Source organism: Zootermopsis nevadensis, unplaced genomic scaffold (assembly GCF_977971745.1).
Source record: "Zootermopsis nevadensis isolate Lab colony 2312 unplaced genomic scaffold, Znev_1.0 Znev_ptg000010l, whole genome shotgun sequence".
Taxonomy (NCBI): domain Eukaryota; kingdom Metazoa; phylum Arthropoda; class Insecta; order Blattodea; family Termopsidae; genus Zootermopsis; species Zootermopsis nevadensis.
The window spans coordinates 21,134,008-21,158,228 of record NW_028259142.1 but is presented as its reverse complement, the minus strand read 5'-3'; the positions used below and the strand labels follow the sequence as shown (position 1 = coordinate 21,158,228).

The 24,221-nt window shown below is 41.5% G+C and overlaps 1 protein-coding gene across 3 annotated transcripts in view; it reads left to right on the top strand.

Annotated features, from left to right (window-relative positions):
* hh (hedgehog signaling protein) overlaps window positions 1-24,221 on the top strand; it is a 96,333-nt gene that overhangs the window by 66,861 nt on the left and 5,251 nt on the right. For all 3 annotated transcript variants that reach the window (XR_002544522.2, XM_022073111.2, XM_087346824.1), the window contains exon 4: window positions 14,676-14,937. Coding sequence is in view for 2 of the 3 variants with exons in the window: in XM_022073111.2 (XP_021928803.1) it covers window positions 14,676-14,937 (262 nt within the window). In the remaining variant the exon portion in view is untranslated. The remainder of the gene's footprint in view (window positions 1-14,675; window positions 14,938-24,221) is intronic.

The following is a 24,221-nucleotide window of genomic DNA, read 5'->3' as shown; positions in this document are numbered from 1 at the left end:
ATTATGCAGTAAATAATATAAAGGCGCCTTACATGGGAGAGCGGTCTGTCCGAGAACCTGCACATATTCTCAGACAACAGAATCGATTCTTATCGCTCGACTGTGTGCATGTTAGTTCCAGTTACACTCCGGGGAAAAGCGATAAACCTGTCACGGTCTTCGTTTGTACCTTTGTTTGAGTAAGCTCAGTTTAATTAATACTTCAACTCTAAAAAGAGGCACAGTATTCTTTGTAGAACCCGAAGTTTCAATTTAATAAACAGCAGGACCCTGTCCTGAGCCAATTGAAACCAATCCACATCTTTACAACTTAGTTGTAAGACGAGGCTAATGCGATCATGGGGTTATTTTTGAGGTTAGGTTAAACTTTCTCCCGCGCTGTGTCTTTAGTGGCAGCACTAGGCTTCCGGTTCCGCCATTAAAGACAAGTGAAGGAACTCTATGCGTGTGTGTATGGTAAACAATAAATCAAAAACCAGAGCGATCCAGGAGGCCTCTCTCCCCGCACTCTGCTGTTCCTTTGTTTCGAGTGTAATATCAACCCTGCAGGTGATAGTCAGTGGTGCTGACAAGAATGAGGAATGACCTTGAAGCCGATGTACCTACAGGACCAATCGGCCATCATACTGGAAAGACAGACTGCCAACTTCAGAACGAAAAAGTACGCAGATGAACTTTGTGCTGGTGAAACTGAGAACTAAAGTCTTAGGAGCATTAACCTGTCTCCTGAGACAGACATAACCAGATTTTAGTTAAATGACGGTTAGAACGCTGACCTTGTAATCCTGGGGCCTCGGGTTCGATTCCCGGCGGTGCCCGAATTTATAACTTGTGTTGGGCAAGGCCGTGGTCTAGGCAACACGGAGTTTTCCTCCGTGGCATCCCAACAATTACTCCATTCACACACAGAAGAAGGCAATGGCAAACCACTTCTGGATCATCTGCCAAGAACGTATATGAACAGGTCCCAGTCCGAGAAAAGGATGGAAGGATCCTGTTCATATGGACCTGTCGTCAGACAGAACACTAAATAATAACCCTTTATGTGTTCTGTGGAATTGTGTCGAGTTGCCCGCTGTCGATTTTGAAAGGCGACTCGAAACAGCGACAAGATTGCTGCTGGAGAACCTACCCCAAAAGGTCTGCCATTTTGCAGAGAGCATTAGGAATTTGATAATTTTGCACGTGTGTTTCGCGTTTCTATTTTACGTTTTATATGTGATAATTAAGGAATTGTGATTCTAATAACTGTCCAGCAACGAAATATTTCTTATTTATTGGAACTCGAAGCAGCAATTCCCTCTTTTCTAAGATCCATTTTAGTATTTTTCTCGTTTCTTTGCATATATGCTTCCGAAATGGGAATTTATGTTCAAGCTTCCGAATGAAATTGTTTCGAATTATTTGTTTAAATAGAATACAACGGTCCAGTATCCTCGATCCATCAGAATAAACTTTAAGCCGTTGGTACATCGCTTTTAATTAAGGAATGGATTTTATAAATCCTGGTTATTGCGTTATCCCGGATACGATGGTTCATGAATGTGTCGAATTCGACGACGGCCCAGTACAATCGACAATCACACAACTTTCGTCTAAGCCAAAATTCATTATTTGCAAATGCACTTTCTCTGTACATTCTCCGATAACAATCTTATGACGACTTATTGTTGTCATTTAACGAATCATTTCGTGCTAGAAATTCCACTGCTTTAAGTGGGAAGAAACACACGAATTTAACGCACCTTTGTTACATTCCTGCCGACTTTACTTAAGAAAGTAACATTCTTTCTTTCAGCGTGACTTCAAAAGAGACGATAACTTTTCGCCACATTCCTTCTGTCACATTCATTCGGTCAGCTTGTACTGAATGACCTTAGCAGTTGATATATCAGATGTTCCTCTGGAGAGGGACCTGGCCAGAGGGCGACACTGTCAGCTCATCTTGGGGTTTCCCTGAGCTTAACTTCTTAGGGCCGACATATCGTTTTACTCTCAACAACGGAGGGCCTCGGTTGTTGTAAATGTTTTGCTAGTATCTATCGGAAATCAACTGTCCTCTAGCAAAGGAGGATCAGCGGTTGAAGTGATTGCTTTAAACCAAGGCCTTTGTAACGAGAATCTATTGAAAGGTTAGGTTATGTTTGTGTATTCGGGCGGGACAGTCAACTGTCAGGTCTGTTGTCCTGGTAACTGCTTTCTGTTTGTTTGGGGGCTCGCGCAGTCAATTGTGGTAAATCAGAAGTTGTAGACGTTTAGTGATTGCAAAATATCTTTTCAGCCTTAACAATTACCTGTCTCCCTTATTTCGGCCGTGTTCAGAAACCCTTGCAATGGCTTGAAAAGGACGCGGCTGGGGTGTCGAGGGGCGGTTTTTCACAGGAAGTACAAGTGGACCAGGGGAGCGCGTATTCCTGCAAGAATGTCACCCTTGTGTTTAATCACCACCACATGAACAAATATCGGGGTGAGGGGGGGGATGTACAGGTAAGGCCCCACGCATTCTTATGCTCGGAATTAGATGGAGTTCAGTTGATGTACTAGCCCCAATTCACTGGATACCAGGTTGGGTTGCCCTCAGAGCGGGTATAGAGAATCGAACCCCTGCCGTCCAACCAATAGCCAGTCACTTTACTGACGAGATTATTGTTGGTATCAGGTGTAATTTCCAATTAACGTAAATACGTCAGAGGTAACTATGTCTACCATCTGCTTCCACGTTAACATTTACATAAATAAACAGCATTCATTTATTTAAGATCGTTAAAATATATTCTTAGCGATTGATTTCTTGAATTAAGAATTGTATTTTAAATTAGTTGTGACCTCTAAAGCTTTAAAACACACATCGACCTTACTGTCGGGATTTTGAGCTTAAATAAAGCTGTTTTTTTTCATATGTAGCTGAGATTTAAGACGTGGTTACGTAATGATTAAAATAATTCTGCAGGGTCGCCAATTGTTCCCGTCAAAACCATGTGTTTCGGAGTCACGTGACGCATTATTCTGCAACGTTTGGATGTATCCGGTTTCAATGTCGTCCCCTGCTTCGGCAAATATTATTTGATGTTTCAGTGGTTTCCTTCAGTCACTCCAAGTCTTTGTGGGTAGTGCATCAAATTATACAGCCGTCAGCTCCTTCCATATCCTTTGCATTCCATTTATCATCCTGTCAATCGCCGCTGTACGTAGGCCACTGAGATACTGACGCTAAATAAACGATAAATGAATACAGTCATTTGTTTCCGTTACGCTGATAGTCAATCTCTCTAAGGTTAACGTCTTACCCCCCAGCAAGACTACGATGAGTTGACGATGAAAGCACGAATCTTAATTCTCGTGGCAATCGCGCTGAGAAATTTCCGTATTTATTGGGCGATTGTAACTTTAAAATGTCTCACGTTAACAATCAGTATCTCTGCATTTTTTGTTTATGAAATTTTTATTATTCCCAGCGGAAACAGCGATTATTTCCGTAAACATCGTTAACCAGTTGATCCTTGTAATGGTTAAGAGTTGTGTTTTCTTCGCGGTACGGGCTGATTTCTTAAATACGTAATATTTAGACGAGCTTTGACTTCAAAAGGTTAACCAGTTGATCTTTGTAATGGTTAAGAGTTGTGTTTTCTTCGCGGTACGGGCTGATTTCTTAAATACATAATATTTAGACGAGCTTTGACTTCAAAAGGTTAACCAGTTGATCTTTGTAATGGTTAAGAGTTGTGTTTTCTTCGCGGTACGGGCTGATTTCTTAAATACGTAATATTTAGACGAGCTTTGACTTCAAAAGGTTAACCAGTTGATCTTTGTAATGGTTAAGAGTTGTGTTTTCTTCGCGGTACGGGCTGATTTCTTAAATACGTAATATTTAGACGAGCTTTGACTTCAAAAGGTTAACCAGTTGATCTTTGTAATGGTTAAGAGTTCTGTTTTCTTCGCGGTACGGACTGATTTCTTAAATATTATTTAGACGAGATTCGGCTTTTTAAACATCACTTTCAGAAGTTGTGATTAATCTTAATGCCGTCCTCCTCCGAATCTAAGTGTTTTCACGAGATGTGTGTACCATAGTGAGTCGGACTAATCTCGAATGGTACAGCTTAAGCCACGTTCGCACGCAACCGGCCGGAAATGGCAGCCACTTGCCGCAAAGATTCCGCCAGCTCCTCGTACCTGCTGGCCTCAAGAGTAATGAATTTCTGTGGTCCTTCTTTTTGCTTTTCACTCTCTCAAAACAAATTCCATTATAACAGATCCTATACGCTACTACCTGCTACAAAAACGTTGTGTCCGAAGTAGAGATTTACAACCAGGCATCTGCGAGTGACTCTTTGCGTCATATAGTTTTAGGATGTGGATTGGATTCGTCTGGCTCAGTTTACTCTCCAGTTTCGGTTTCGTGTGCACACGGTGATGGGGTTGCGGACTCCATTAAATTGGGGGATCATTTGTTCACAACAGCCCGCCATCTGTCCGCCTTCCTGAGCCAGACTAATCCAATCAAAATCCCGCAAACTTATTTTTTTGTAAGGATAGTATTAATATCCTTACAGTGGCATGGCGTCCTTGATTATTCACGGCTTGTGTTCGGGGTCTGATACTGGGGAGACGAAATTAATTAAAAGCAGGACGAGCCAAGCTCGAGACGCCGTCTCTCCTCTCGCATGGGCAACGCAGAGGGCTGTGACCACACGACATTTGTATTACGATATTTAGCGTCAAAGTGGTTTTTCTAGAGGCTTCTAGAAGTGACCTAGAAGTACGCGGAAGACAATATCGGCGTTGACCTTATACAGGAATGGGCCTTTGCTAGCCGACAGACCACTATTGCTCTGTCGATAAAGTGACTGGCTGTAAGGTGGGAATCCAGGTTTCAGATTCCGACAGCTGCTAAGATATTTATCTTCCCGGGGCCAGTCCAGAAGAGGGAAGACCCACGGGGGTGTCCGTCGTCTCATACAGAAATTAAAAAAAAAATGCATGGATCTCTAATTGTACGACCCCAGACACATTCATGGCGGTACAACGTGTTTTTATTCTGATGTTTTTTGGACGAGTAGTACCCTGACGCCCAGGTGTACCTGCACTGTGTAAAGAACCCTCCAACCCCGTGTTTGACTTTGTTGTAGTTGTCAACCTAAGCTAATATCCCCGTGTTTACAAACGTAACCTCCTTTACCTCCCATGTAGCACTTCAATTGTACCACCTCTCGTTACATGAACCGTTTAACCCACTCTCAGGCTAAAAGATGGCGCGCTTAGCTTTGACAAAAATCCGTATCACTGGGTCTTGTTCAGTGTCGACAGAGAAACCAATTTGACTGATATTCGTAGGTGGTCATCTCATCTTTGTACGAAAATGACTGTCTTAAGGCTTGTTGGTCAGAAGTACCTGCGGCTACCGTCATCAGGACGATTTCTCATCGTCAACCACCGGACTACACGACGTAACAACGCAGAAGACAGTCCATCTTCGGACCCTAAGAACCCCAAATCGTACAATGCGGAAAGAAACAGTGAACTTTGCCCCCAGCGTAAATGTTTACAAGGCGGGCAAAATTATCTTAGGGTAGCTAATAAATCCTTTGAAAGGGTTACAAAGTTCAAATATTTGGGAACAACAATAACAAATCAAAACGATACTTGTGAGGAAGTTAGGAGGAGACTAAATTCCGGAAATGCTTGCTACTTCTCAGTCCAAAATATTTTGTCTTCCGCCTGATTTCTAAGAACCTGAAAATTAAAGTATACAAAACAATAATCTTGCCTGTTGTTTTGTATGGGTGCGAAACATGGTCTCTCACTCAGAGGGAGGAACACAGATTGCAGGTGTTTGAGAATCGGGTGTTGAGGAGGATATTTGGGCCTAAGAGGGAAGACGATGGGGCGTGGAGAAAACTGCACAATGACGAGCTTAAAAATCTGTACTGCTCCCCCAGTATTGTGAGGGTGATTAAGTCGAGAAGAGTGAGATGGGCGGGACATGTAGCGCGCATGGATGGGACAAGAGGTGTGCACCGGGTACTGGTTGGGAAACCTGAAGGGAAGAGACCGCTGGGGAGACCTAGACGTAGATGGGAGGATAATCTCAGGCGGGATCTATCCGAGATAGGAGTTGAAGGAAACTGGATTTTGTTGGCCCAGGACAGGGTCCGGTGGAGGGCTTTGGTTAATTCGGTGATGAACCTTCGGGTTCGGTAAGCCATCTAGTTAGTTAGTTAGTTAGTAAATGTTTACAAGCCGTCGCCATGTTCAAATAACCACAGTCCGTTTGGAATCTTCGAAGGAATTACAATAGAATGGCGTAAGAGGAGGATAGTGTCTGGAACCGGGGCAGTCTGCTTTTTAAGTTTACATTCCGTCAGAATTTTGTTTTTTTCCAAAAAATTTCTGTCTCCTTATCGTCTCTGGTTTTTGTAAAAAGCGCTGTTTTCACGGGAGATGCAGTCGTCCGAACAAAAGATAAAGTAAGCTTATGAGATTGGTGTCGACAGAAACTGACAAAGTTGCATAATCTCCAGGACAAATACAGCTAGAAAAATTAAGATAAAGTGACGAATGGTGTGATTAATTATCATTAAAAGTTCTACCCCAATCTGTTCAATCATTAAAAATGATTTTTTTCTATACAAAATACTAACAAAGATGAAATACCGAGAAGTGACAAGTCTTACCAACTTAAAAATAATGAATTTCTTTTCATATCTTACGCTAACTGCATATTAATTCATACATCTCTGCCCCAAATGCATTTCTCGTGGCACTACGTCTCAACACGACGCTCTCTTGCTCGACAGAAGAGAACGAACATGGCCGTCTTCTGGGTTGTTGCGCTGTGTAGTCTGGTAGATGTTTACCAACGTTTCAACGATGAGTTATACTCATCGTTCTGTTAATGAAGGCAGCAGGGACGTCTAGAAACGTCGGTAAACCTATACCAGACTACTCCCTAGGCCTACCACTTTCATCCTCCGGCGTGTCTGTCTGCACAATGACTGATTTGGAACCTGTTTCTTCGTCAGTGCCTCTCTGTACTTCGTTTCCGATTCTGAAACAATTTTGGAATTTTCTAATTTTCGTTTGTACACAGAACCTATTGTTAAGTTCAGCCGAACTTTTGTTGAGTCCCCCCCCCCCCAAACTTCGGCTAATATTTCTTTAAGGTGCGTGATACAAATTCAGTTGAGGTACCTTCTGTAGAGCCTGAAGTGGAAGAAATAGAATTTGAGGATGAGTTGTTTTTCTTTGGGACAATGAATTGTGACCCTTCAGTAGGGCCCTTCCCTCATTGCCTTTCCAGCTGCATCGAAGTCGACTTCTTTAAAAGGTATCTATGGTCGGTGGACACACGCCAGTGGCCCTAACTTGTTGGTATGTTTCTTATTTGTACTCGCAGAAATCAGCTACTGTCAGATTAAATTATTTCCTAATGAAACGTCAGATTCCTTGTCCATTCTAGGGCTTCAGTGGTCTCTGAGTGGTTTTGTTTGTTTGTTGGTTGGAGGTCGTTTTCAGAAGCACATTCTCTGGCCCGGACATTCAGACTTCGGGGATCGACGTGGATTTGGCACGGATGCCTTGGTGAACGGAAACAAAATATTAAAACTATCAAAATAGAGCTAGAGGAGCTTCTCAGGCCATAAGGTGGCTGAATATTTCCGTGGAAATTATCCCAGATGTGCATCAAAAACTCCGTTAACAATCATTAATATATAACTGACATTAAAGGCGGATCAGAAGCTTGAAGCTCGTCTTCACACAAATATGGACCCTCACCAGTTACCTTTCTAGTGATTCATTTTGCTGATGTATTCGACGTAACTTACTCCAAATAAAATGAGCCCAATTTGTTATGCAAACTCTTTTAAGTTTCTTGGGAAATTTGGATATATATTTTAAGAAAAACACATTTCACTTTTACAAGTAAAGACAAATTTAAATATCAAAACATCCGACATTTGTGACGGACGCATTTCAACATCTGAATCGTTCTTACGCACAAATATTTTGGGATTATCGATTTCACCCATGCTCAGTCAAATAATTTAAACCAAACTCCTCGGTAAATAGAATATACTTTTTAGACATTACATAGCTTTCACTTAGACTTTGAAACTGCGTGTTTTGACGAAGAAACCGTGGAATAAATTTCTCTTCGTCAATTTAGGGACCAGTCACGATGTTCTTCCTGAGTTAGAAGAATTTGAATGTTCGGTTTCCTGTAAGATTGCGCCACTATTTCGCCTGAAACATCATATCCGAAGATAATTGCCCCATGTGGAGGAACGTGGATCCGTCGAAAGCCATAGGTTAGCGCGTGTCCACAACGAGAATCGAACACAGAACCTTGGTGTTCTAACAGTGCTAAAGACTGTACTGTAATATTAATTTCCAGCAATACGTAATAATAAAATGGCTGGCGTGCGAACTTGTGAGTTGGGAGCGTCGCCAGCCCCACCTCAAGCGACCATGTTCTCAACTTTTCGGGAGGTAAATATGTCCAAGGCGAATGTAGCTTCATAATCCTGTCATAACAAACACCGGAGGAAGACCACGCAAACACCTCGCCCATTTCGACGTCACTGTGACTGTACAAATGGGGTCCAATAGCTATTGAAGCTGGCGTTAATGTCGGCGGCAGGTGGCAACACGCGAAGGTGACAGGGGAGTCCCATCATCTGTGGTCAGCGCCCGGCAGGGAGTCCCAGCCCGCCGTCAAACAATAACTAACCATCAGCTAGCTATTTTACAAAGGGCAAAATATTTGGAAACTTTGCAGTCTGTCTGGCATTCTGCCTCGCTGATCTTTAGAGCGTTGTGCTGTCAACATGAGGGATTTTCAAAGTGGGCTTAGTACAGACACACTCAGCATCAAGTCCCATTGGAAACACTTAATTTTAGTGGCCAGTCTGGCATATTTACGGAAAGTTTGAACCCTAGCGCAAGAATCAGTGTGTTTTTTCTGATTCCACGTATCTACCCACACATACATAACCACAAGAACACATTCTGTGTTGTTGCGCTGTGTATTCACCGTCGTTTCGGAGGTTATCGGTGCCTCCATCATCAGGGATATGAAGTTTAATAAAAGCAGCAAACACCTCTGAAACGTCGACAACTTCTTCTAGATTACACGGTGCATTAACCCGGAAAACAGCCTTGAGAACCTGAAATCTCGCTTGTCCATTTTCAAGTCATACTTAGGCCCACCTGTGCTACTGTCCGGTAATCTTTTTATGTGCGTGATTGTGGCTGGACGGACGTCTCTACTCTGTGCGGTCTGATAAGTTTTCCGCGTGGCATTCTGTATCTTTCACGTGCTAATAGAGCGAGCAATTATCGGCTTTGTCTGAGTTGCACAAAGTATGCAGGTGTATGGAAGTTTTTTCACATCAATAAAGTAAAACAGAACGTCAGTGTCGTTCTGACAATTGAAATAATGAAAATGCGATTAAAGCAGATATAATTATGGATACCATACTGATGTTAATACCAGCAAGAGTAAGGAGAAACCCTTATGTTATCAGCTATTATGCTGTTCAATATTTACACTCAACATCAGAAAATTATAAAAACAGGTTCTATCCCGAGCCATGTTATTCCAATTTACATAAATTTGAATAATTGTTCACTTTTACAAACCACGTGGCCACAGTAGACGACATTTCAGTATCAGAACTTGTCCGACTTTTAATTTTACAATCTGCTTTAAAATGCGTTCTCTCAGATTGAACATGAAGGTACCGACGCCATTGGTCCGCCATGATATTTGTTCCTGAGCGTCAGTCTCTGCCCTAAGATTCGTTTCAACATTTTCCTTTGTGTCCCATGAGAATATCATTTCACGAGGTCTCCCAACCAAAATTATATCTATATTTCTTGTTTCCACACGCGCGTAACGTATCCATTGTCACAATTGCTACTCTTAGCCGAGTGTCCGTCCGTCTTTACTCTGTTTAAACTGGGCCTGCAACATTACAGTAAATAATTATGGTCCGATTTTTGTAAAGTGACGTACACAAAATATACAGCGTGGTCACCGGCAAACCAAAACAATTTTGTAGCTCTTGGCGTTGGGTCATGGAGTTCCTGATGCAGACATTCGCATCTCTGTAATTCCTGTCATCAACAGTACAACAAAATGTTCAGTCTAATTTCAAGTAACGTCATTGCGAAAAACTGTCTCTCATAGCCAGGACGACTTCTAATAGCGTAAGACCAGGGTTCTATCCTCGTGAGGGTCTGGGGCCTTCCCAACATGTTATTAAATCAGTAATGGGGTTCCATTCCCCAGAGGTAAAACGCTTTTAAGCACGAGTAGGAGCTACACTAACTCTCCCCCCCAAGTGCCTCTATGGTGTGCAGGATGACTTGCTTAGAATTCTGTATTGGCCATAAATCTTTGTTAAGTAGCTTATCATTTACGGTAATTTTTGGAAGTGGTAACGTACATCACAAGGGACCTCCAGATTTCAGTGTGATAACGACATGCAAGCTGAGAGGGTGTTCAAGAACCCTTCGTTCAGTGTCAACTCTTGTAGCCGGCACGAAATTGTACGCCTCAAGACCTTTAGGAGGAAAAGATTGGATGGTTGTAGGACAAAGCGAGGCGTCTGATTGTTTTCTGACCCACAAGGTAGCGACGTAGACAGAGCGCACAAGATTGGTTCCGGCTACTGTACGATTCGCGTTTGATTCTTCATTTCACGAAAAAACTCTCTCCTTTTAGAAGTTATCTCAGACAGACGTGGTTCAGTGAGACCCAGATAATTTCTCTTCAATTTTGTACCCCCAAAGTTGTTGGTAAATAATTCAAGTTATACATAGTATATAATCTACATCTAAAATAAATTATATACATTACATTACTGATTATTCAGTGTTTATCATAAAAAAAAAATTAAATTTCACGTACCCCTTAAGAAGTCTTCGCGTACCCCAGGTTGAACACCACTGCTATAGACAGACAGCCTACACTGTTTCATTTCACTGAACTTGGCATCACGATGACTGTACCCCGATCTGGAAACTGGATGTATTCAGTGGAAGTTAAAGTGACATTACATTTCGGAACACTCTGTGCATGTAGCAATCAACAGTAGCAAGAAATCCGTTTAAAGCAATAGAAGTGGACTATCACCGGAGCTTTGTTGCGTGAAGGTGGTAGGAGAAAACTGTAGTCTTAGGCTGTGAGAGTAAACAGAAGGAAAATCTATTGGGCCTAAGTCTAATCAGCTTAAAGAGATTTGCCTTAAGTCTCCGAAGACAGTTTTATGGCGGCTAACGTTGAAAGATGGCACGAGAAGATTAGAGGCTTCTCACGGATCCTCAAAACACCTAACGCTTGGAGATAAGTGTCTTCTGAGATGTTCCAGTAGAGGAGTCATTCACGGAAAGACATCTGATAGTTCGTCAGTTCCACTCGGATACGGGATTGAATTTGTACTCCGATGACGTCACTCGTAATTATTAGTAAAATGCACAAGTGTGAAGACTTTTTCAGTGGAATAGAATTTTAAAGTAAATTTTACTTGAAAACTTTGGATCTTATCAGTTCGCACTTTTGTGGAATGTGTCTCTTGATGTGATCTTCACGAGAGCCTGATGGTTGTTGAAAAATTATCTTAGAATTAAAAACTGTAGAATTTATTACGTTTGAGAAATGTTAATAGTTCGTAGTTAATTTCGTCAAAACATTTTTCTTCGGGGACGGTGGGGGCCGAAAGGGTTTTGAGTGGGGGGTGAGCTGAGGTGATCGATCACCAAGCTCTCGAGTTGTACCTGAAATTGATTTAGTACTATATGAATCTTGCAAGAAATAACTTTGGTGGAGAATGTATTCTGAGAATAAATTTTTATTCATTAAAATATTCATCTCTCATTTCTCAATATTAATTAATAAAAATATTAAATGTAGGTACGTCAGTGAATATTTTGCCAGAGAACTAAATTATATTGAAAATTTTGTGTTCTTGAAGTACGATGTAGTTAAGAAAAGAAATCTTTGGTGAAATGCAATTTTGTTGTAAGCTGATTGTTGCTTATCTGTGCCGGAGTCATTGCATTCGCTCGCGACTGCCTTTGTCAGGGAGAGAATTAATTCCGTGCTGCTTCGTTCCGGAACTTTGTGAGACGGAACTGTTCGGCGGATAGTTCACGAGGGAGCGACTCGTTCTTCTTCAGTGAGCGGGCAGTTCCCAGTTCCGATGACGGAATAATTCTTTTGGAACTACCCGTGACCAGTTTCGTAGAAATTGACCGACGTTTCAGAAACGCTTACTGTCTTCATTAACAGAGCGGCCTTAGACTTCATCACGCAACATCCAGAAAGAGCATCGATGTTCATACTTGCCGCTGTGATAACCTTAAATCTCAGCAAACAGTTTTACACACACACAAAGAGGAGTGAAATTAACCGTGATTGGTTTCGTTCGCCAAATATAGAAGGGAGATGAAATCAAGTGAACGTAGCACGCGCGGAGAGATGTGAATTTGATAAAAGTTTTTGTCTTTAAAGACTGAAAAGAAGGGGTTACTCGGAAGACCAAGACGTAGATGGAAGGCTATATTATAAACAGATCTTTAGGTAAATTGGTGAGAGGGATAGGGCTGGATTAATCTGGCTTACGACAGGGACCGGTGGTGAGCTTTTATGAGCACGAGAATAAACTTAAGACAATAAGATTCTGAAAAGTACCCCACTCCATGGACTCAGCTTAGAGATCTGAAGAAAATCGAGGTCTTAGGCTACATTGGTCTGACGGTACAGCCAGTGTAAAGACATTAATGCAGTTTTCCCTCGTCGCGAGCCACAGGTTGCAAACAATTTCAGATCTCGGGACAAAATCGAGTTCTCTGAGTCCCGAGTTGTCGAGCGCCGAACAGGATCAGCGGGACAGAACAGGCACTGACCGACCATTTCTTACTTTCTTTATACTTACGACTTACTAAGGTTTCTTACTTTTCCTCAGTTCCCCTAGAAACTGCGCTGCTGTTTGAAAGGCTTTCAGGAAATCGCACAAAGAACCTCCCCCCAGTCATCACGATGACGGCCTGTGAGAACGGGAAACCTTGTCTTCGGAACGTCGGAGGTGTGGCCTCTGCCCCCTCGCACAGAATCGCCTCTGGGGGCCTTCGCCTCTTTTTCGTTATTGTGGGGCTGTGTCCCCAGCCAGTCCGACGTCCACCTCTTAGTGCGTGTCTTAACCGATTTTAACTAAATCAGGCACATTCGGTTTCTGCTTCATTCAACTGGAGGAGACGCGGGAATTCTACAAAATGATTGTTCAATCCGATTAAAATTTTAACTTAATATAGGAAATTACTGATTTAGCTAATAAATAGACTTGTATGAGTTTGCTACGTGGCGCCACAAGCCAGAAGACGGCCCATCTTCGAACTTCACCGCGGTGTGGAACCTCAAATCCTACGTAACAAACAAAGTACATCCAAAAACCAACTCAGAAACGAATAACAAAGATTAATTATACTACACTAAGCCAAATTTATGAACAAAGGTTATTAACACCGAGTTACTTTAACGTACGTTCAGGCATAACCAAATATTTACTCAGTATGAGAGCATCTTTACATACTCTCCTCGCAGCTGATGCACTTTTAGCGGAAGGAGGGAGAGGTTTGTACCTGAAGGACCTACAGTAAACAAAGGAAAATCTCTGAAACTTCGAGAAGGAAGCCGTGACCGACTTTATATCCGTCATGATCATTAATAAAACAGCGCATCTAAGTATCTCTTCGTCGTACGTAAGCTGTAGAAATGTAACTGTTCTAGAGAATTCGCGTAGTTATAATAAATTTCAGAACAGAAACTACTGCTAACTAACTAACTAACTAACTAGATGGCTTAGGGAACCCTAAGGTTCATCACCGAATTAACCAAAGCCCTGGGCCAACAAAATCCAATCTCCTTCAATTCGTGTCTCACTTAGAAATTCTGCATTTCATATTTTTAAACTGACCCGAACTGACGTAATATTTAGCTTTGGTAATTTTGCAAGTGCTATTATCACCGATGACACGCGATCATCGCCGTCAGAATTATGTCTAAAAGTTTTAAAATTTCACCCTGCAACATAGCCCTTCCTGTGAGATTAATAGGCAACCAGCCAGTCAAGAAATTCTACGCCTTTTATGGAACATCATAGGACTTCGAACACAGGACCCTATTCTAAGTCAGTTGAACCCAGTCCAAAATTTTACATGTTAATTGTTGAAGTTTCATTTTAATATTATCCTCCTATCTACGCGCGAGTCTCCCAAGTGTCAACCTTTTCATGTCTTCCGAGTGTTGTTTTCTAGCCCCTTCTGTCTCCCTCGTCTGTGTGGTGATGATTCCTTGAGCTGATTTCATCGCCAACTGGAAAATCCGCAATGTTCAAAGGTCATAGGTCATGTACTGACTGTAGCCTGTTGTAACTAGGCGCTTCGCCCCGCTGTGTGGCTGGGGACGTGCTCACTGGATGTGTCTGTCTCTTGGAGCTGATGGACGAGCTGCTATTTCGATTAATTCTATTGTCAAGTTGAAATTCATTCTCGTTTCTTACGAAGGTGCCATCGATTTTATTGATCTAAAATAAATTCCTACCCTTAGCATCTTCTGCCCCCTGTAGCATTGCGTCGAGGGACCAACACGAAGTAATGTCTGTGTGTTCCAGAGATGCAAAGAGAAATTGAACACGCTGGCAATCTCGGTGATGAACCAGTGGCCCGGCGTTAAGCTTAGGGTCACGGAGGGGTGGGACGAGGAGGACACCCACTCGTCCGACTCCCTTCACTACGAGGGACGAGCTGTGGACGTCACGACGTCCGACAGAGACCGCTCCAAGTACGGCATGTTGGCACGCCTGGCGGTGGAGGCGGGATTCGACTGGGTGTACTACGAGTCCAGAGCCCACATCCACTGTTCTGTGAAGTCAGGTGAGTCAGTCCGCCGATGGCAACTTTGTTTCTGGGACAGGGTGAGGGGTAGTCGGTGTCGTCTTCGTGAGAGGATTTCGCAGTTTTAAGTTTTGCGTGAAAGTTAAAAGGGCGTCCTGTTCAGAAATCGCACAGTCTCATCGACGAGGAATTACGTAAGTTATTCAAAGGTTCCAACAGATTAAAAGAATTTTTTAAAATCGGACAAAGCGGTTTAAAAGAATTGTAAACGGTAAAATAGTGCTGTTACAAATATCTTATTTATTTTTATGTAGTGTTCTGTCTGAGGACAGGTCCATATGAACAGGATCCTTCCATCCTTTTCTCGGACTGGGACCTGTTCATATACGTTCTTGGCAGATGATCCAGAAGTGGTTTGCCATTGCCTTCTTCTGTGTGTGAATGGAGTAATTCTTGGGATGCCACGGAGGAAAACTCCGTGTTGCCTAGACCACGGCCTTGCCCAACACAAGTTATAAATTCGAACCCGAGACCCCCAGGATTACAAAGGAAGATAAAATTAAGGGCTGTACAGCATGGCAATTTTAAAATGTACAAAAATTTATGAACATTAGCCTCACATAAAATTCCCAGGCAAACTGGAAAGAAATAGTGGTCTAAGTTCTATGTACGCTGAATTTGTTTTCTGTTCAAATTTTAAAGTCTAAATTACTTTTGTGTTAACCCGGTATAACAAATGTAGGTCAGTGTTGTATTTCCTCTCATGGAGATGGCTGTGGTCGCCTAGCAACCGGATCACAAGATACGTCAGTGCCAAATTCATTCGACGCAGTGTCTCTGAAGAGGGCGCACGGATTCGGTTGTGTTGGAGCGTCGGGTCGACGTTCCTCTCGTCTGATTTAAACGACATGGCCTTTCGAGTGTCGCTCCGGCGCTCTGAAGCATCGGTATCTGCTCGTTAGCATCACGGAACATCCGTCTTGCGCGATGTCTATCGCCCCAGCGTAAGACAGTTCCGGCTACAAGCAGGCGCAGACGAAAGGAGGTGACTCACGCCTGGAGGTTTCGCTCTCCCGTCGCCGGACAGACGTTTCGGAATTGTCCCCCCCCCCCCCCCCCCCCCGCAAAATGAAACGAGCAACCACAAATCTCTGCAGATTGAAACAACGCGGACAAAAAAGTAACCATGTTCACGGGTCTCTTTCAGAACAAGACAACTATCAAAGCTACACGGAGCTGATTCCTCCTTGAGAAGCTGATAGTCACTCAGCCGGTCAAGATATTTTACCGTCTACCATGGAGACAAAAAGTTTCATAACGTAAAGTCCACACCCGTACACTTCGTTTCTTTAAGATCCATTTTAATATCATCCGCTCCCACGATCTCGTCCACCATTTAATTACCCCAATGATATCCATTTGTTACTTTTCTCTGTCTTGAGGACCTCATTACGACCTCGTAAGGATGTAAACTTTTGATAAAAATGAGGTCTCTAAAAGTTACAATTATCACAGAAGGAATTTTTAATATACATTACAGACTTTATTTGAATGAATTAATGAGTCAACTTTTTTAAACAAAATTATCTCCCAAGAAAAGAACCTTGGAACAGGTTCAGACTAGCTGTATCAGAGCAGACTTTTGTCCTCCCCCCCGAAGATGGAAGCAGAACCAACTTCCGAAACATTATATTTTAAAATAAAAAATAAAATAAAAACCACTGAAGCCTAACGGAATAATGATAGATATTTATAGTATTCTCCAAACAGCAATTTGTACTATGTTGGTCTGTAAAACTGCGTAAACCAGGCTTGCTCAAGCCACGGCCCGCTTATGAGGTTTATACGGCTCCTGTACACATGCCTGTGATATCGTGTCACCGTGTTTTAAACACACAATTTCATTCTAAATAAAACATTTTCATGTACGTAATTAATATAATTAAGAAGCCACACGTTTGTTACAGAAAATTATTGAGCAGGCTACGTGTAGGCTAACCTCAGTCACCCACTGAGTCAGTTCGGGTGTCGAGTCAAATTGGGGAGGCCAGACAAAATTTTAAGTCATGTGAATGTGACCACGGCTTGCGAACCCCTGGTTGAAGGACACTTTAAATGTCCCTCCTTATCGCATTGTCTCATTAATCACAGAATTTAATCAAGACTTGGACTCCAGGTATGAATGACGTAGGCTTTTAAAATTAAACAAAATGTCAGAAAAGGCCTTATTAGAAATTCGGAAATTCTGTTGGTGATGAAATTCCGTGTTTATTTAATTCACAACCGCGGACACACGAAACCAAGTTTTGTTGTTGTTGTTGTTGACAAATCTGGATATAAAGATAAACTCTCGAGTGCTTTTAATTTCGCAGTTAGCGGGAGGATTACTCGCTGCTCCAAGTTACACGAAATCCAGCTAAAAATAAATCTTGTCTCGTATTATCTGCCAGGCAAAACTTGTCAGTGAACTGTAGCCTAGTTTAGATTTATGTCGGGCGCTCGCCTAATTACCGGCCGCCCGCGTGCCACAGTCGACAGTCTATTGTTTCTCAAAGACGCGGTCGCCGATGTCAGTATTACATAAACTTCCATCACTGAAATGTAGAAAACGACAACTGGAAAAATCTTCGTCCTTGTGAAGCTATAAATTAACCGAAATGTTAGCTTAACGATGGAAAAAGGAAACTTTGTTGTGTAACGTTAAAAATTCAAACTCGTCTACGATTAATTACGCGGTTATTCGGTGGTGTTAATTCCGTTGGATCGATGAGCCAGTTAATTATTCGGTCGTGTTCGACTTAGATAATGATCCAGTTGTAGGCGCCAACTTCCGGACACGATCATTGCGAATATTTACACTTCAATACTGAAGGATTATCTTGGGGCATTCTATATAAATGTAAGTTACATTTCGACAGTTTTATTTCAAATTAACTGCGCGCAAAGTGTTGTTCATTTCCAGCAAAACATTACGCACACTTTTCGAATTTACGTTACCAACTTTTGACTCTGAATTCTATTGTTTGAACCGATATTAATTTAATACATTAACACAGAACATAAATAAATTATGTGACGAGCTGAAATTGACGTGGCGTACAGCAAAAGAGTCGAGGGGCTCCAAGATACGGTTGCAAAGCTGTCGAAGATATTTTTCTGTCCACACGTACAGCGGATGTGAAAACGTGGACAAAATTTTCTCAATTACTTGCATTCAAAAACACGAACACCTCCGGGGTTTTCCTCTGGTTCATGAGTTTTTATTTTTTGGCTGGGATTGTGAACAAAACTTTGAAGCAGACAGAAAATAATCTTTTTTCTTAACAAACGATCTGTGATGCTCTAACGGGTTCACGAAGGATTGGAAACACGGAAAGATTCTGACGTTCGGAATTGTGCAAAGTGTTGGCGGGATCAAACCGGAAGTCCTAGCGGCTAATCGAGGAACTAGCAGGATACTGGAAGGAATTAAGAAGGTATCAGAAGTTTAATGAATCTCGTCTTAACTCTGTCTTGAGTTGAGTCAACAGCACACAGGTGTTATCACGAAGTGGGCGTGGCCACAGCGTACAACACCTGCGCTCCAATGGCGAAGCCAGTGCATGTAATCACGAGAATGATCTAATGCTGGCTCGTAATTCTGATGGGGTTCTAGGTTCATATCCTGCGGGCAGGCTATACTTAAACAAAAATATGTTTGCTGTGTACAAAGACTGGTTTTACTGCCAACTGTTACCGATATTCATTATCGAGGCCGTCAAATTACGACGGTAACTTAAGAAATAATATTTTTTTACAAAAGAGAACTCAACTTAAAAAAAAATTATATAAAAGGGAAATTTCATGGAAAGGAAAGGGAAATTGTGAGATTCTTGGTAAGTTACAGGAAATGAGACTGGTTTCTGCTATGATAAGAACATATTTTACAAATATGCGTGTTTTGTTTTAAACCCATCCCCCGAAATACAAGTAAATGTTGTCACAGCGAGATGTAGAATCTCCGCATTGCTTCTTACAAAAACAGCAAACCAATCGCCGAGCACGTTGTTCGATGTCGGATAACCTCACTTCTGTTTTCGATATCGTTATTTCGAAAGATAGAATTATAAATTAATAGTGTGGAAGAAAGCTGTCATGGCCTTGTTTAAGATACAGTGCTCTCCGACATTTCGCTGTAGGGACTGAGGAAAAATATGTAAAACCTCACTAAGATCTGAACCTGGGACTTCCCGAATAGGCTAACAACTTGGCCCGAACGGACGTTCGATTAAATATCAACAAATTTGTGTTAAATCTCATCTTGGGGGTCCGCACAGTAGAATTTAAAGAATGAATTTGCTTTTCGTGTCCGTCCATTGTGGTCTAATTAGCTCAATACTTTACTTGATTCTAAATCACAAAACATATTTTTATTCCACGATTAAACCTCCTTTTATCTCATAAAAACAACTGGCATGCATCTCGTTAACACCTACAAACTGCGTCTGGAATATTTATCATTTGTGTCTCACGAATTAAAATAAAATTAAGTGTGTGTTATCTGTAGACTGATTACACCAATGTGAACATTGAATGCACACCAAGGAGGCGAATCGATGGGAATTAACTTGCGAAACGAGTATTCGTACTCCAGATGACAGCGTTGACTAAGCTTATCTCGCGAAAGGGATTCTACTCCTACGGGAATATCTCCGGCTCCGGAAGGCATGTCCTAAATCTCGAGAAATTCATCTCTCCACGTAATTTTAGTGATCGCTTGTCTCCTGCAACTGTTATGAAGCTCCACATAATAGAGGGGACGACGGGGCCCTATTATTTAAGGGTCAGTGACCTGGAGTTCATTATAATATGGACCTTCTCTTGTTTTGTTCTCAAATCTGCCGTCACGTGGTGTCAGTCAGACAGTCAGCCATTTTGACGAAGGGCCGCGTACGACACAAACCGGTCCTATATAATCGTAAACTTTTATGAGCAAAGAAATTACGTTTTAAAATAAAAGCACACGGAAATAAGACAGTGCAACAACGGTTTATCCTACCGCCCACACATCTCACCACGAAACCGAGAAATTAAACTTTTATTGTTGTTTTTTTTATCTCAGTGGAAATGTTTGAACACAAATTATAAAATTATCCCTAAAATCTTCTGAATAATTGACACGCAGTAAAAAGAATTTTTCTACAGGTAAATTTGGGATGGCATTGGACACAATGTTTACAATAATAACAGTTCTTTCAGGTAATTGTTATTACCGAGCGGTACAAACAGCTGTTTGTTCAGTTATAAAAAGTTAACCTTAATTATACTTAATAAATGCTATTATTACACGGAAGACTACAAGGAAACGCGGAGAACAGTTATTAAATCATAATTTAATTCTACCAACTTCATGTCCATCTTGTTTATATAAATCCCCAATAAATCATTCAAAATAGGCTGCTCTGATATTTTTAAATATTTTAAATTTATAGTTTATTTTATTACGGATAAAATGACATAAATAATTACTTTTCGGGAATAATCATAATTAATTAAACTTAACCCATTAACATTTTTAGAATAATGGAATGTTGTAACAGTTCAAACCTGTTCTTTAACTACTTCAGTGAAGTTTATATTCCTGAAGATTCTTTTAATATTATCCTCCCAAGGCCTCTGTACCATATGCTGTAATATTCAGGAATTTTTTCATTTTGCAAAACCGTGTATTTATGAGCAGTTATCTAACTCAGTGGTATTCAACCTGGGGGTACGCGTACCCCCGGGGGTACGCGAAGACTTCTTAAGGGGTACGTGAAATTTAATTTTTTTTTTATGATAAACACTGAATAATCAGTAATGTAATTTATTTAATTTATTTTAGATGTAGATTATATACTACGTATAACTTGAATTATACACCAACAACTTTGGGGGGTACAAAGTTGAAGAGAAATTATATCTGGGGGTACGCGAACAAAAATACGTAGCAAACATCATTGCATTTGCTGTTTATTGAGTTCACTACTCCTGGGAGAATGTTCTACAGTTTACTGAAACAACCTACGCGTAATTCAAGAACTGCATTCAGGCACGGACTGAATGTTTAAAATATTATTTGTGCTTTAAAAGCGAAAACTCATAATCGAATCAGTACAGAAGGTTTGTGTTTTCGTAAACGTTTCTAACCAAATGGTAGCCTTCGTCTCTGCCGTGCTCATGTAACAACGCATGATTTAATCTCCTGACCGTGTACATCTGATTTGAACTTGAAGCTGACCGTGGCATGCGTCTTTCAGTGCCCCCATAAGCGTCCAGCGAGTTCACGCCCAAAAAACAGCGAGTAGCGACGAACTGGCTCTCGAGCGAAAGGCTTCTCCCTTCACGGTAGCACGAGACTCTGAGACACGGTTGCGCTGATTATGTATCACGTAAGGATCAGGCTGTCAGATGTTTGTTGAGCTGATCTCGCGATCAGGTGTAGCTTAAACAAAACAATAGTTCAAAACCCCCTCCCTACCTCACCGCTACAAGTTTTCTCAGTAACGGGTTACTCAACTACGGTTAAAACTCTGGGAGCAATATTTTATGACTTTGGACATACCGAAGTTGTGCCCTGAGTTCGACGACCAAGATGGTTCTCGAAACTTCGCTGTTTTCTTCATTAAACCATCTTAAAAGACCTGGTAGCCCGAGAAGAATTCATTATAAAGTAAAATAAACTTTTATTATTTTCTGTTTTATCATGCGATATCAGAAAACAACAGCCATAACCTATTTAAGGTGTTACGTGTTTATTTATGTTATTTTTCCTGTTCTAAACTTCAAAATTATCTCACTTATTCCGACAATATGGCACGTATTTATTTCTCTTATAAAATTCCGTTGTTTTGATTGAAATATTAAACAATATGTCTAACTACATCCATAAACACAGCTTAATAAAAACCTTATGTTCTTTACTTATGATTGCTTATCCATTATGTTCATATCTGATCAGCTGATACTTCGTCCAGATAGTAAAAATATCCCGCAATTTTTATAGAATCAGAGGCTCATTACCGCTTACACAAAAACATGCCACCAGTCCCTCTTATAAGTCAGATTAACCCTTTGAAGCCGAAGATCGTCTGAATATTATTTATGAATTCAGTCCGTACCGCGAAGAAAACACTACACCTCACCATTACGAAAATCAGCTGGTTAACCCTTTGAAGCCGAAGCTCGTCTTCATAATATTTACGAATCCAGACCGTACCGCGAAGAAAACACTTCACTTAACCATTAGAAGTCGAATCAGGCGGTACCACATAAGATTTAACAAAAGAACATCCCGGTCAAAGCCTTAACCTAATCCAGACCTCATTAAACTTTTCCCTCTGATGTATTTAGTCCTGAACCCTGAAAAAAAATATATTTACGAAACGATTTAAGAGTTCTAGGGTATGAATGAACATTGTCACTCGCGTGGTGGCAATGTTGTTTGTATGTTCCATAGCAGAGCATAGTTGAGTAGTTACGTCACAGCGGGAGTCTTGAAGGATGACCACACGACACTAAAACCCCATAATGATGACCATCTCGTGTTGTAGCATGCACGGGACAAGACTGTACCGTAGCCTCCATGCTGAGACCACACGCGTAGGAAAAGGAAAGATAGTAATTAATAAACTCGCGAACGAGTCGCAGATAAACGATGCAGTGTTTCAGTAAAGTGAACCACACACGAGCTGAAGGTGCAGTTGAATGTGTAATTTGGGATTTCTCGTACCTCGATGCTCATTTGTTGCATAAGCAAGAGACAAGGAATTAATTTGTGACATTTGAGTTTGGCCTGGTAGAATTTTACCGTCGTTTAGTAGCGCTGATGATAGAGGCAGCAAGGTCCTCTGAAACGTCTATGTCCTACCAGAGCCATATCAATTCATCTGTGTTTGTATTTACAAATTATACATTATATAAAAATTTCTCGAAAGAAATTAAGTCCATCTGAGCATCTTATAAGGTACAATTTATGTCAGGATCATTTTCGTGGACACTCAGAGTATCAGATTCAATCAAAATCACGTGAGAAATTTCGGAGACGGACCATGTCTATATGAATACAAGGCACTGTATTCCCAAATTCGAGAAAGTGCATATTCGCACGCCGTGAGTTGGAATAATGGTTTTACCTACGTAAACACGAGCTGACAGAGTCCTTAAACTTTTAATGGCTGTGACAAATCTGGGACTATATAATATAACCAGGATTCAAACCCGGTTAGACTGATAGAAAAAATGTGCATTAGCAAACGTAAGATGGAGGCACTGAGCTTACCATTTACATTCTGAATTTAATTAAAGAGTCAAACCTGTAGGCGATGTCGAACACGTAGGCATGTTTTGTGCACAGCTGAGACTTTTCTATCCTGGAGACAAGAAAATGCTGCCAAGTCATGCCAATAGATGTTCATCGGATATAATCCATCTCGAAGTCCCTCCCTCTGACCTGTTGGCTCGTAAGTGCTGAATTATGTTCTTCTTTGAGGTCGGTTCAGTCTGTGAGATATGACAATCATGATATCCACGTGGAAATTTATGTTTCAGGAACGACATAACTCTTTTATCCCAAAATAGCATGAAAATTAAGATGGCTCTCTTCTGGGACGTTGCAGAATGCAGTCTGGTAGACACTGAGCGACGTTTAATAAGAGGTCCACACTGATCGTCCGAAAGATCGGTCAATATCTACCAGACTACGTGTTGCTGTTTCCCATAGAAATCTCAGATCTGACCAGCGAAATGAATTCTCACCGCGGTTTTGCTGTAGCCAACCTCTGCAGTGCCCCCGTGAGGACATTTTCGGGCTGATCGTCCCAGGAAATTTTTAAACCTCCTCGCTGTTCCTTTCCGTGGGTTTTTGTTTCATGCTGGGTCCCGTAAAGGACGCCTTCGCCTTGCATGTTTAAAAGCCGGCACCTGGGGTCCAAACACGCGAACGGTCCTCTGGTAGCTGCAGGCTGCCTGCTCAGCAGTCGGGTAATGTCGTGTTACAAGTCCATTGACTTGATTGATGGTACCGATAGTGATCTGTAGAGGGCAGGCCGGGCGGCTGTACAGTCGTTGTCTGTGGCAACTTAACACGTCACGTATCTCTGTCCCATCTCGGTATGGAAGGAATGCCACGGGTCCTCGTGATTCTGAACAGTAACATGGCGGCGAGTGGTCTCCATGCGTTATTAATTAATGATCCGATTAACTGCTAAACTTATGGAACGTCGACGAGAATTAACACGAATATTAAAGTGAGAAAGATGGCGTAAGACGCGACTGACTTTCGGAGTTGTCTGTGACGTCAGCAT